At 38.8% G+C, this 14,096-nt stretch overlaps 2 protein-coding genes across 9 annotated transcripts in view; one reads left to right on the top strand and one right to left on the bottom strand.

Annotated features, from left to right (window-relative positions):
- Positions 1-14,096, bottom strand: part of LOC103029679 (solute carrier family 2, facilitated glucose transporter member 9-like) — a 1,095,244-nt gene that overhangs the window by 1,040,954 nt on the left and 40,194 nt on the right. The window lies entirely within an intron of this gene.
- Positions 1-14,096, top strand: part of prickle2b (prickle homolog 2b) — a 155,980-nt gene that overhangs the window by 135,729 nt on the left and 6,155 nt on the right. For all 4 annotated transcript variants that reach the window (XM_007256437.4, XM_022682810.2, XM_022682811.2 and 1 more), the window contains 3 exons: positions 7,873-7,986; positions 9,149-9,286; positions 12,822-13,025. In XM_007256437.4, coding sequence (XP_007256499.3) covers positions 7,873-7,986; positions 9,149-9,286; positions 12,822-13,025 — 456 coding nt within the window. The remainder of the gene's footprint in view (positions 1-7,872; positions 7,987-9,148; positions 9,287-12,821; positions 13,026-14,096) is intronic.

The following is a 14,096-nucleotide window of genomic DNA, read 5'->3' as shown; positions in this document are numbered from 1 at the left end:
GAACCTTTCTTGGTTAAGAAACCCAAGAATTGTTTAGGTGGTGGATCCTCCAGGCTGAGGGAAGAAGCTTCCTCAGTGTGGTTGTTTTCAGCGTCTGGCTGTACAACCAAGGCTGCATTGGGGTGGATGGATTTCGCACCCCCCCAAGCAGGTTGATCTGGAGCTTGGACAATTGGCAAGAATTCAGATTCAGCATTGTCCTGCTTGCGTATTTCGTCACGAAATTGTCTGAGCAGACTGCCGTCTTTAGTGCTCAGGTTAGTTGAATATGTCTCATGCTTGTGCCCTTTAGGTGGACACCAACGTTTGTGGTGCTTTGGGCTCTTTCTCCTGAGCGGAGATTGAAGTTTGCTGGAGCTCTGTGCTCGAGCATGGTGCTGTGAATGTTTGCCATTCCAACTGCGTTTTATCCTACCTTTCCTTCGATAGGAGGGCTTTTGGTCACTTTGCTTGGCCCAATGTAGGGACGAGCGACGCCAAGAGTGGAACACTCTCTGGTTTTTGTGGTTTAACTGGGTCTTAGGTGGCATTGGAGCCTTGTGTGCCCCTTTTTGCTTGACGTGGGAGGACTGCTCATTAATTATCAGGACGTCATTTGACTCTGATTTTTTATTAATGTTTTGTTGGAACTTAGCAAATCCTCTGAGAGCCAAATCACGCAGCTGCCGGCTTGTTAGCGTACGAGGGCAGGCTGCGACTCCAAAAGAGTGACTGGTGGAGGGATGGAGGTTTCTCACGAACAATGTTTTGAAAACTTCCTCTTCCTCCATTCCAGGCTCATTTCTATAGCCGAAATAAGCGTGCCTGAGGCGGTGATAGTACTGTAGGGGTGTTTCCTGGCGGCTCTGCTTAATTGCAAGAGCTGCAGCAAGGCCGGTTTGAGCAAGGAGGTTGGAGAACTCATTCTCTAAAGCCTTGCAAAGAGCAGGATAATCTCTCTTAACCTGGGGTGGTTGGCGCTCAATGAAACGTCCAACTTCCCGGCTAGAAGACACCTTAATGAGGTAGATTTTATCATCTACCGTGGCCTTGGGGAAACGGCGTAAGAAGAAGTCAATGTCGCGAAGATACTGGTGGACATCATTAGAACCGTCCGGTTCTGGTTCAAAGCGTGGAATGTTACGCGCAATTTTGTCCAGATCTCTATCAGAGGGTGCTTGAGGTTGCACAGAGGTCCCATGTGGCTGAGAACGCTGAGTGAACCTTGGTTCTACTGGCGCTTCAGCACCTTTAAGGGAGACTAGAGGGAATGTATTTGTGGATGGTTGTTGCTTAGGATCCGGAACCCCAGGGGTTCCTGATTTACCAGCTGGATTGATGGGGGAGTCTCCCTCCATCATCAGCTCAAATGTTAACTCTGTTTGGTCTCGAGTTAATTTGACTGCATTGTTAGCATGTGCTAATTCAGTTTGTAGCTCAACCTGTCTTGCAATAGCATGTTTTAGTTTTTCCTGTGACTGAGCTGCAAGTTGGGTAGCTATGTTGGCTTCCTTTTGAAGCAGCTGCACTTCGGTTTTGAGGTCTCTTTGGTTAATTTCAGACTGTACAGTTTTGTTCTCTAGGTCTGCAACTCTATCATTTAAAGTCACAATCTCTGCTTGGAGATTTTGAATGGTTTTGGAGGAAACAGCAAGTTGATCCTGTGACAACAGCAGTTGTTTCCACAGTATTAGGGAAATCGGATCCACTTGTTGCTTGCCCTCAAGGATTTTAGATACACACTCATTGAGGCTTTTGGCAATTAGTGCATGGAGACCCCCACTGTCCATTTGTTGGACTGGGATGGTAAGTCCTGGGGGTAGACCAGCTGTAAGCTCTAAAAGAGCTTTTTCGGTGGCACACATTTTGATTTACGTAAAGCACGTGGAATCAAACAATTTTGATGACAAACAAGTTTATTTTATGTTCGAGTCAATTAGCATTGTGCCTTTTCTAAGAAGAAAATCTGTTAAAAGTGGGCGACCTAAGGTTACAATTAGTAGATTAATTTTAAAAGAATAGTTAGATTTGTTGTCAGTGATGCTAGTGAACAGTTTAATAACTGTAGGGCACTATACACAATGTCTAAATCTAAATATGGGTATAGTTATTAACTATGTACAGGATGGGAGAATTTAACTATGTATTAAGCACAGGTGTGCTGGGTATATGGTTGAGTAACTGATAACTGGATAGGTTTTTTTTTTTTTTTTTTTTTTTTTTTTTTTTTTTTTAATGGTTAATTAATTAATTAATTTCAATCAGTTATTAATAATTGATCTTAATCGATCAATAATTAAGCTTAATTTATTTGAAGATGGTTGAATTAAATTGAAAATAATTAATTAACAAAAATTTAATTAACTTTACTTAATCAAATTGATTAAAATGACCAGTTAATTATTTTATGTTGTGATTAGTTACTCAATGGAGATAGCTATTTAGCTTGGTTCAATGTAACATAAAGAGTAATGTTTGAGAGAGCAGACCTGAAACTTAAATTTAACTATTTAATATTAACCGATTAAATGAATGCAGTTATTTGTTTACTTATTTAGAAACCATTTAACCAAACCACAATGCAAATTCCCTTTATTAACTTAACGAAAAGTTTGTTTGAAATTGGCACCCTCTGGCGACAGAAACTCTAAATGCACTCTACAGGATGATAGCAATTACACAAGTACAACACCAGGTGGCGACACAGCTATATGGCTAAGTGGCTCCCTCTGGTGGTCAAACAAATGAAATGCACCTTTCTGCACTGTATGCAGTTAACCAAATCAAACACCAGATGGCGATGTGGCAGTGTACCCCCCCCTAGTGGTGAGGGGTAGTAAAACACCCTTTGAGTTTGAGTGTAAATAGTCAGGCTGTCCACCAGATGGTGGCAGAGGCCGACTGGTGGGCGTGGTCACGCCCACTGATGATGCCACGTTAAGGACCGCCCCTTGGGTCTGGGACCTGGTCAGCAGATTTGACTGACTCAGTCGACTGTGAATAGCAGAGGAGAAGGACACGGCTGTCCGAAAGTTTAACACAGCAGCAACACACTGACTTCACAAGATGAGCAAAGAGGATTTACATCCTGGCGTGGTTAGTTTAATCACGCACACAATAAACTTCCTGCCACTCAGGGTGGTGTTACGTAAAAGTTAGCTACTCTTTTACGCACGTGGAAGTGTCCAGTACTGCAGGATTTTACGGATTTCGCGCAAAAACCGGCAGTTTTAACTGGAGCGCGGAGTCGATGAGCCGGAGATCCGCGACTCAGACCTGCGCGAAGGCCTTATCAGATCAACACTGGCAAAATATGTCTATTTTACCGGAAACAGTTCGAACTTTATGTAAGTACACACGTATATACACGTATATACACCCGGGTTTAAGGTTACCCACACACGGCGGTGTGTCAACCAAGCTTATTTTACAAATAAGCGTAATGTTTTCAAGAGCGCTCGCATACCACACACAGCGGGGGACTGGCCAGTCCTGAATTGTAAACAAAAACACGTGTAGAACATGTGCGTGTGTTTCTAACACGCTGGGTTTATGCAGTTAACTCCAACTAGGCCAGCTAGCCAGCAGCTAACGCATTTAATAATAACAACAAAATACACTTTATTCTGCAACTTACAGCGCTATTTTCTGGAACTGGTTATGAAATGTGTATATATTCTGGTCTCGCGGCGGAGAACCAATAAGAATATAATCCTGCCCCACGTTGGGCGCCAATTATGTAGCGGCTCAGTGGTTTAATACCTGGTGCTAATTGAGATGTTGAAATATTTTTTTATTGGGCGCCAGTTATTAAATTAATTTAATTAGATTAATTAATTAATTAATTAATTAATCAAATTAATTAATAACACAAGACATCTCAGGGTGTGGTTTCTACAGGTGACAGAAATTTTCATAACCAAGTTATCCAGAAAAACACACTGAAATGACAGGTTTTGTAAAATAAAAGTATTTATTAAATCACACAGATATGAGTAAATAATTCATTAAAAAGTCATAAATGTAGCCATTAGCTATCAAATCATAGTGTAGAATGATAAATGAGAAATAAAAGACAAACACGTTATAATGCTGATATGAAAGGAATAAAGATTAATATAACTATTAAGTGAGTATTTCTAAATAAGGGTCTAAGGCATTTTAAGTCTACGAAACCAATTCTTATTTCCAACCAAGCCACTCAAAATGAGTCATCTATACTAAAGACGCTCTATTAAAGACCCGACCAAACCATGACCAACAGACACCATCTGCCGAAAGATTAAACCCAGCTCTGCCTTACTCTGAGTTGTTGAAGTGAGCCTTGGTGACGTCCGCCTGGGTTGGTCGTCTGCTGCTTCACCCCGAAAAAGGATCACGTGAGCCTGTCTGCAGGGTGGGTGGACTTCCTGTGTCAGCACGGAGCCCCAATAGAACCCACAGGGAAATCCCTTCGCTCTCAGGTGGCTTGCTGGTGGCCTCCGGACCGCAGGTTTCCGGGTTGGATCTGGCGGATCTCCTTTTCAGCTGTACTTTAGCTAAACTTAGATGGAATAATGCTTGGCTTCGTAGATTGTAAAATAACCTTAGATATTTTAACTAGGATAGCTAATATTAATATACTTGAAGATTAAATGCACTAGTCTAAGAAAACTAACTTAAGATGACTAAACTAACGGTCTATCCTTTCTCCATCTCTGGCTCCCTAACCTCTCTCCTCTAACTGTTTTCCTCAACTCATCTTCTCCAACTCCTTCTCTAACTGCTCTGACCTGAACTCCCAAAACTCAACTGGCAACTCTAAAACTGTGTCTGCCCAGTTTACTATTAGACTCTGTGGCCTGTTTGGCCCTTGAGCTCCGATTGGCTCTGTGGCCCAAGTGTCTGTGTTTTGATTGGTCTAGGAGCAATTTCAAACTTTGGTGGGGATTCACAAAGGGCCATAAAACCCCCCCTCGCTCACATGGTCAGCATGCTTCAGAATTTTTCTAATAGATCAAACCAAAAGAAAACTCAATTAAACAGTGGATCAAAATACATTTTTCAGCATATCAGTTTGTGATGATGAATTCAGGAAACACAATCTTACAATTGAATCACAATAAATGTAATATATATATATTGCCCACAAACAGTTTTGTAATACTCAAGATAATCTTAGAAATACAATGATGGATGGTACTCTGTCAGAAAGAGATCAAGAGTCATGATATTATTTAAACCCAATTAAATCACTTAAAAGAAAATACATGATTAAACCACTGATAACCAAATAAAGCTATATTATCAAATGCTAATTAAACCTTGTTGATTCAGACTTGAATGTGTAGGAGAATTCAATCAGGACACATCCAAACACATATACCATATACCAGACACATATACCATTATTTAGTAAACATTCTATAAAACACCTTTTTTATATAGTCAATATATATGTATTTTAAGCAAAATCTTCTTAGTGAGAAATTCCTCCCCTCTGCTGTGTTTAGATAAGCGGCTGTCGTCGGAATTTACGACCGTGGGGGAAGTTGGTGAAGTTGGTGTTGGGAATGTAATTTCCAAGCTAAGAGCATTCATTTTAACTTCATGAATCTTATTTCTAAGTGGTTGCAGAAATAACTAGGCACAAACCCCTAAATTGGTACAACATTTGGTGAATTAACAATTTCCAAGGCATTAATTAAGTTTTGACACTCTCTTAAGTCCGCAGTCCCGTCCTAGTGATGCAAATGTTGCAAATGTGTTGCAAATGTTCCAAATGTTTACATTAACTCCGAGGTTTATGACTTGGAGGAATGTAAACAGAATTTTACCCTAAACTCGCATTTAGGGCTCTCGGGCGAGGCTGAGTGAAGAAATAGTCAGTAAATGTCATTTTGAAATTTAAGGTTGTTTGAAAAAAAGATTACTCCAAGGTTTTTTTTTAGAGTGTTCTGGGTTCGAAGTTTCCATATAGGCCGTAAAGTGGGGGTAGTGTGTGTTTGTGTCCAAGCAATGAAGAAATCCTCTGGTTAATCCACTACATTGTCACAAAACAGCTGATTACAGCGTCCCGTCATTTAGCCGCAAACGATGGAGTGCATATCTTAGCAATATGGTTAATTACTGTAATTAGAATCAGGCTGAGCTTTACAGATAAATACGCAAATTCTCTCTCACACACATATACACACACACACACACACATTCACAGTGGAGATAAGGAAGCCTCCGTTGTCAGCATGGCGGCGGATGTGAAAGGGCAGATTCCATTAACTTTACATTGCTCGTCTATAAATCACCTTGACTGTTATAGCTCTCTCTCTGTGAAAGAGGGAATATTAGGTGGGGGACGGGGTAATACGATTTAAGAGAGGAGGGGATAGTGTTGCCATGTTTAAGGCCTACTCAAAAATGTGAAAAACTGATTACCAAAATTGTATGTGTGTGTACACAGTAATTGGAAAATGAAATTTGACCGTATATAACAGTAACACAAGAACACAAGGCTCTAATTTTAGATATTTGGTATTTGTGATGTATAGTAATCTGCTGGTTGCATGTATAAGCAATATGGCAACATGTGTTCACTAGGTTCTTTTCCTCCTATCATTTACTGTAATTATTGGTTTTTAAGGGTCTATATCATGTACAATAAAATTCATTTAACAATAAAAAAACACATTTCTATCCCATTTTCTCCCCAATGTACAAGTCTAATTAACCAACCCACTCATTAGGACTCTATTCTAATCACTAGTGATTTCCCAACACCAGGTGGGTAAAGACTAGCACATGCCTCCTCTGACACAAGTGAAGTCAGACTCAGCCTCTTTTCAAACTGCTGTTGATGCAGCATTGCCGAGTAGCATCACAGCGCACTCAGAGGAAAGCGCAGCGACTTGGTTCTGATACATCAGCTCACAGACGCAGCCTTGTGCTGATCAACATCACCCTTTGGAGTGATGAGGGAAAGAGCACCATCTACCCACCCAGAGAAAGCAAGGCCAATTGTGCTCTGTCAGGGCTCTGGTAGCTGGTAGATGACAAGCTGCATGACCGGGATTCAAACCAGTGATCCCCTGATTTGAACACTAATAGTTTACAAAATGTATATGACTAAACTGTTAAAAACATGTACAATCTTAGGGTGTGGCTAAAGAATGAACAGTTTTGGAATGAATAGTCAGGCGGAAATGACCCTGCCATGCCAAATGTCATGGGACAACTGGTATTCGCATAGAAGCTAAAGAAATATCCGTACGTGTGTGTGGGGTCTCCTGCATTGAATGGTTATTGGTCGGTTATCTCTAGGCATGGACAGTTCTAGCCAGAATCCACCGTTCACGATCATTACCACCTTCTGCACTGCTGTCCACTGTGGGTGGTAATTTACTCCAACACCAATAATTCAAGAAATTGCCATATATTAGATGTTAGACTCTGCACTGGTAATAATGATAAGAATCCTGATGGTCATACACTGGAAACATGGAAATATTAGTCTTGGGTGTATAATAAAAGATTTGTGGTGTTTTATTTTGTATTATAACTCTCCGTGTAACGTTTAGACATCCCCACTTTACAGTGTTTGGTTTGCTAGCAGGGCCGCAGTGCATTATTTGTGCATTGTTGGTGCTGCTTCTGCTGCTGCTGCTTCTGTTGAAGTGATTGCTTTGTATGACTGTAATTAATGCTTTCAGCGATGCCTGCGTTTATGTGGAGGTGCACTTCATGTTTTATAATTGCAGATAAAACGCAGAGCTTTGTAGATGATAATTGCAGAGCTTTTGCCAGCCAATTAGAAGCCCTAATGGTATGTGGGAAGCAGTAGGTGTGTATTGTAATGGTGTTTAATTGCTTGGGGTAATGGACAGTGACTCAGTGGTGTGTGTGTGTTATAAACTGCAGGTGCATCAGTATTACAGCTCCATCCCAGAGGACAAGGTACCATATGTGAACAGCCCTGGAGAGAAACACCGTATCAAGCAGCTCCTGCACCAGCTACCCCCCCACGACAATGAGGTAAGACCACCAGACCTTACAAACACTGGATAATTATCTATGCAAAGTTATTTTGTTTTTGGATTAATATTGCTGTTAAATAAAACTATTTGGTTCTTTTCTAACTTAAAGTTTCTCCTGAATATTAAAGTGTTCTGTATTGAAGGCCTCAGCCTGCTAACCATTAACCGAGTTGCTGTGGTAACAGCCCCCCCAGTGACACTATTAACTCATTTACTCGTTTATTTATTGATTGGTTTCAGACAGGCTATAATAAGACACTAGTATTCCCAGTGTGAGCATTTTAAAGCTTTTAAAGACATTTAATTTGGTAAAATCCTACAATAATAATGTGTTTTCTCTGTTTTTTGTATTTAATTTAATAATATTTTATTTACAATAATATAATATAATAAAATATATTTAATATAACATATGTGTGTATGTGTGGCTGTTTGAATACATATTACATTCTTCTGTTTTATTTTACAGTTTGTTAAATGCTTTGAGTTTTTATAAATACATAAAATCTATATTATTTTAATTATTAGTGTGATTACAATACAAATACCTTATCATACCACAGTTAGTTCTGACCCTGCAATGTCATTCGCTGGGTGGCGATCTGTGAGTGCCATTATCAGCCGGTAATGTCCTGTAAACGAAGCTCTCCATGTATTACCCTGTATATACAGGTATCCTAGCAACGATGCAGCGCTTACAAGCCAAACAGTGCAGCTACAAACAGAGCAGCAATTTAACTATTTTAACTCGCAGAGTGATTATAACCAAACATCATTTTTTATTTAAATTTTCTTTAACTCAAAATCTTTTAATAAACAGCGATAATGAAACTGTGGTATAATCGCAATAATACACTCGAGGTTCATGCTATAAAGTGTAATATAGGCTATAATACTGCTGTGCTGTGGTTGTAAGCACTATATTACAATATTACACATTATAGAACTCCCTTTCGTGTATTAGATTTTGAGATGAATAATATGTTTTTTTTACGTATATTAAAACAAATAGTCCCGAGGTGAATTTTCCAAAAGTTTTTTTAGCGCCAAAATAATTTTGAGATGGTCGAGCGAGCTTCACACTGAGCACTCTCTCTCTCTCTCCATGTTAAGGCTCCATGTTCTTAATGCTTTTGCTTTTTGTCTCCTCTGCCTTGCAGGTGCGGTACTGTAACTCTCTGGACGATGAGGAGAAGAGGGAGCTGAAGCTGTTCAGTAATCAGAGGAAGAGAGAGAACCTGGGCCGAGGAAACGTCCGCCCGTTCCCCGTCACCATGACCGGAGCCATCTGTGAACAGGTACAACCATCACACCTAATGTCTTAATTCTGCTTTAGTGAACTTTTACAGCCTGAAAACAGAGATATTCTGTGGAAAATACATATTTAAATAGACTGGTGTTTGAGGATAGAATAGGAGATATGCTTGGTGTTAAAAAAAAAAAAACTGAAGGTAGAATGCTTATTAATGTATTTGTAATTAAATACATATATAAAAAAGTATATATTCAAGCTGTACTGATCACAATTGCTATGTTTTTAATAATAAAACAATTCTGGGCTCCTACTAGAGCTGGGCGATATGGCCCAAAAAAAAAAAATCTTCAATTAAAAAAAAAAAAAAAAAATCAGATTTTTGATTTAAATTGTTTTTTTTTTCCCCCTACTAATATCTCCTAAAAATCGCTAGAAGTCGCTAAATGACGTCATCGCCTAATTTGCATAATACATGTTTTTGAAGCTGTAAAGGATTAACATTGTGAGAGAAAAAAAGTGAGTAAAACCACTCTAAATATGTTAGAAATGATGCAAATGAACTCCAACAAATAAACAACTTCTGTTGGTTTTTAAATAGGCAGTCACGTCTCAAAATAACTTTATTTTTACGTAAATTACATGAATCAGTTTCAATTTTGCCGTGTTGTTAAATGTTTATTATAAGAGCAGTTTTTTTTTATTTTATTTAAAAAAAATGTAGCTTTTTTAAGTTTTCTTTATTTTTTTAGACCTATTGTAGACAAATTGTTCGTGGGAGGGAGGGAGAGAGGGGCGTGGCTGCGTGCGGTAGAGAGGGGCGGGGCTAAGCTCAGGGGAGAGTCGGTGGTGAAAATTAAAACTCCGAGAAAATCGATTATCATAAAAACACATCGTCCTTAACTGTAAATTCGAATTAATCGATAAAATCGATTAATCGCCCAGCTCTAACTCCTACTTGTATAAAGTGCTTCTTAAATCTATCAGCTATGCAGACAGTGTGTGTGTGTTTTCTGTCTAGCACCTACAGACACACACACACACACACACACACACAGATATACAGATAAAGAAGAAGACAAGGTCAGAAAAATGACCTGGATAAATAAAGCAGATTTCTCTCTTTAGTCCTGCTGTCACTGACTGTATCTTGCTTTTGTTCTCTTGATGATTAATCCTGACTTGGATTGTCGGCAGCATGGCAAATAAGTGAATTAGGACTAAGTATAAGCTGGATTTAGGAGTCTGAGCCCACCTGCCATCCCTCTGCCCCCTTCTGCTGCACCCTCACACACAGATGGCCCACCCACATGCTCTATAAAACCCCCACCCTTATTTTTGTTTAGATTTGCTGGGTCTAAAGGCATGTGTAATTATTATAGCCATGTTACTTATGTAGCTAAAACAAACAAAAAAAAAAACGTTAAAAAGTGGTAAACCAGGTCTATTGATTTCTGTACAAAGCATATACAAAAAAACTGCTGTATTTTCTTATCGTGAAATATATCGTCGTTGTCCAATGAAAAACACTCATCTCCAAAACAGCAACTTTACAGGAGAGAGAAAAAACTTTGTAAACTTTTAATGGAAGTCAATGTAAAAAGAGTTTATTCCAGGTCATTTTGAAGAGTTTCTATTGGTCTGTTCATCAAGAAATTTTGGCACAGTTTAAGGGACAGTTTGTCTGTTCCATAGACTGTATATAGCTGGACAGAGGATCGTCTCTCAAAAGTGAAGCCACCGCAGGTCGGGCGCCCCCTGCTGTTCGGTTTCAGAAAGCTGTGTAACTCCACCCATCCCCATAGGTTTCAATGGCAAAACAGAACAACTTTCAATCACGTTTTTTTCTAATATACTGTAATTCTACCTCCATTATTTAAATGCAGCAGCTAGTGTAACCTCTGCTTATATTGTCACATTTTTATATCCCCACAGAATTTGTTTTTTAAAACGTTATTCAGCTCTATTCAAAAAGGTGTGGCTATTGTAAAAGGGCTGGTTATAGGCGGGACCAATAACAGACCGTCAGCTCCGCTCTGCAGCCTGTGACCTCGAGGCAGCCCTCAGGGGCGGGGTTATTCAAATGAGTAGGCTGTCTCTCCACAGTCTTTCTCCCTCCTCTGGGCTCTACTGCGCAGACTCGAGTTTCAGGATCACCAGCATGCCGGAAGATTTTGGCTTCATTTTCGCACAGGTTTTAGGCTAACCAGTTTCAGACTAACCCTCCTGATTTTTTTTCAAATTGTTGCTAAACATTCTTATAACGTTCTCAGGAGGGTCTGTGTTTGTGTGTCTGATCGTTCGTCACGCGGCTGAGTAACCTCGGCCATCTTTAATCTCCTATATTCCGCTATAAAGAGACCCAGAGGCCATACTGTTGGGTTTATAGCTGTCTTCTCATCACTCTTATCAGATGGGCTGGTGATAGGAGGGGTTTACTCGGTCTGCCTGTCCTCAGATAACACTACTGACTATTGATCTAATCCCCCACCCTCCCGCTGACCTCTATATGTCACTGCAATGGATGATTTTCCTGAGTGGATATAATTTATGAATATGTCAAATTCTTAATTCAGTGCTTCTCAGCCTTGGGTCTGCAGATGATCCCCTCAGCACATTTCAGTGTTTTCCCTGTCCATACTCAGCTGTCTCAAACATCAACGTGCCTCAGTATGTCTTATTATCTCTGCTTTCAGCTTGTTAACTGTGTTTATCTGAGAGTCTACTATGGCCTTGTTTGACTGTCTCTTTGACTTATTTTGCTATTTATAGGTATATGTTTGAGTAAAATGAACATTGTTGTTTTATTTTATAAACTACAGACAACATTTCTCCCAAATTTCAAATAAAAATATTGTCATTTAGAGCATTTATTTGCAGAAAATGATAAATTACTGAAATAACAAAAAACAAGTCAATATTTAGCGGAATCACCCTGGTTTTTAATCACATTTTTCATGCATCTTGGCATGTTCTCCTCCACCAGTCTTACACACTGCTTTTGGATAACTTTATGCTACTCACTCCTGATGGCTTGTGATCATCCATCTTCCTCTTGATTATATTCCAGAGGTTTTCAATTTGGTAAAATCAAAGAAACTCATCATTTTTAAGCGGTGTCTCATTTTTTCCAGAGCAGTATTGGGCAACCAAAATTATTAATTCTAGGTGAAAAATTAAAAGCCCAGATAATTTATATCAAATAATGACTCCCCATCAGTGTTGTATATATAGGTTTAAGTTCCATTTTATGCTCTACTTATATGAATAAAGTTAAATAAGGCATTCAGCATCACTTACCATGCTCAGTATCAGTTTACTATCCTCACAAACTGTCCGTTTTCTAGCTAAATATGAGCTGTACAGGGCCAGGATAGTAACGTTTGCTAAGTTAAACTTTGTATTTGTATGTTTACTCAAATGTGGCTGAAGTAGCACTGCTGAGGTACATGTGTAATCAGAATAGCACTGTTGAGTTAAATGTATAAGTAAAATTGCAGTGCTGAGGTATATTTTGTGCTTTGCTCGAATGTTTCTATTTGTTTATTTAGTTTCCCTCCCTCTTTCTCTCTCTTCCGCAGTGCGGTGGTCAAATTAACGGTGGTGACATTGCCGTCTTCGCGTCTCGGGCGGGTCACGGCGTGTGTTGGCATCCTCAGTGTTTTGTGTGCAGTATGTGTGATGAGCTGCTGGTGGACCTCATCTACTTCTACCATGACGGGAAGATCTACTGTGGCCGACATCACGCCGAGAGGCTTAAACCCCGCTGCTCGGCCTGCGACGAGGTAAAAACATGTTAGAGCTTTTATTTGAAATATTACTGCTTTATTAAACATTTTATTAAATTTCTGAATCAGTTTCTCTAATTTTGCTATTTATAGGTTTATGTTTGAGTAAAATTAACATGTTTTTTGTTTTATTCTATAAACTACAACATTTCTCCCAAATTACAAATAAAAATATTGTCATTTAGAGCATTTATTTGTAGAAAATGAGAAATGGCTGAAATAAAAAAAAGATGTGCAGAGCTTTCAGACCTCAAATAATGCAAAGAATGCAATGTCCAAGTTCAGAAATCAATATTTGGTGGAACAACCCTGGTTTTTAATCACAGTTTTCATGCATCTTGGCTTGTTCTCCTCCACCAGTCTTATACACTGCTTTTGGATAACTTTATGCTACTCACTCCTGGTGCAACAAAATCAAGCAGTTCAGTTTGGTTTGATGGCTTGCGAACATCTATGTTCCTCTTGATTATATTCCAGAGGTTTTCAATTTGGTAGAATCAAATAAATTCATCATTTTTAAGTGGCCTCTTTTTTTTCCAGAGCTGTATATTAAGGCAAGCAGAAGAACTTTTATACTGGAAAAAGTACTTTTAACTTTTTTTCCTAGATCTTCAAACTTTAAAACGTGTCAGTTTGACCCGTAACATAACAGGAGGGCTAAATAATATATATATATATATATATATATATATATATATATATTTTTTTTTTACTTTTTTTTTTTTTTTTACTTTTTTAATGCATTTTTTTCATATTCTCTTAAATATCTCTGATGGGGATAGTGCTAATGTTTCTGTGTGTTTTTGTAGAGCCAGAATGTCGATATGATGAATGCAAATTGTGAAATGGAAAAGACTCCTAAGAACATGCATTTTTAAACACAGAGATTATGAGCTGTAAAGACTGAGCTTGATATATGGCAATGTTAACTAATAGCTTTCATGTATAATTCAGGCGCGAGGCCCTCTGTATCTGCCTTTGAGTGTGATTTGAGTGTGGTTCCTGCAGTATTCATCATTAAATGCTAATCAGATGTAGCAATTTATTTAAAAAACATTATATTTAATA

Source organism: Astyanax mexicanus, chromosome 24 (genome assembly GCF_023375975.1).
Source record: "Astyanax mexicanus isolate ESR-SI-001 chromosome 24, AstMex3_surface, whole genome shotgun sequence".
In the NCBI taxonomy this organism is placed as follows: Eukaryota; Metazoa; Chordata; class Actinopteri; order Characiformes; family Acestrorhamphidae; genus Astyanax; species Astyanax mexicanus.
This window is presented reverse-complemented; position numbering and strand designations above follow the sequence as displayed.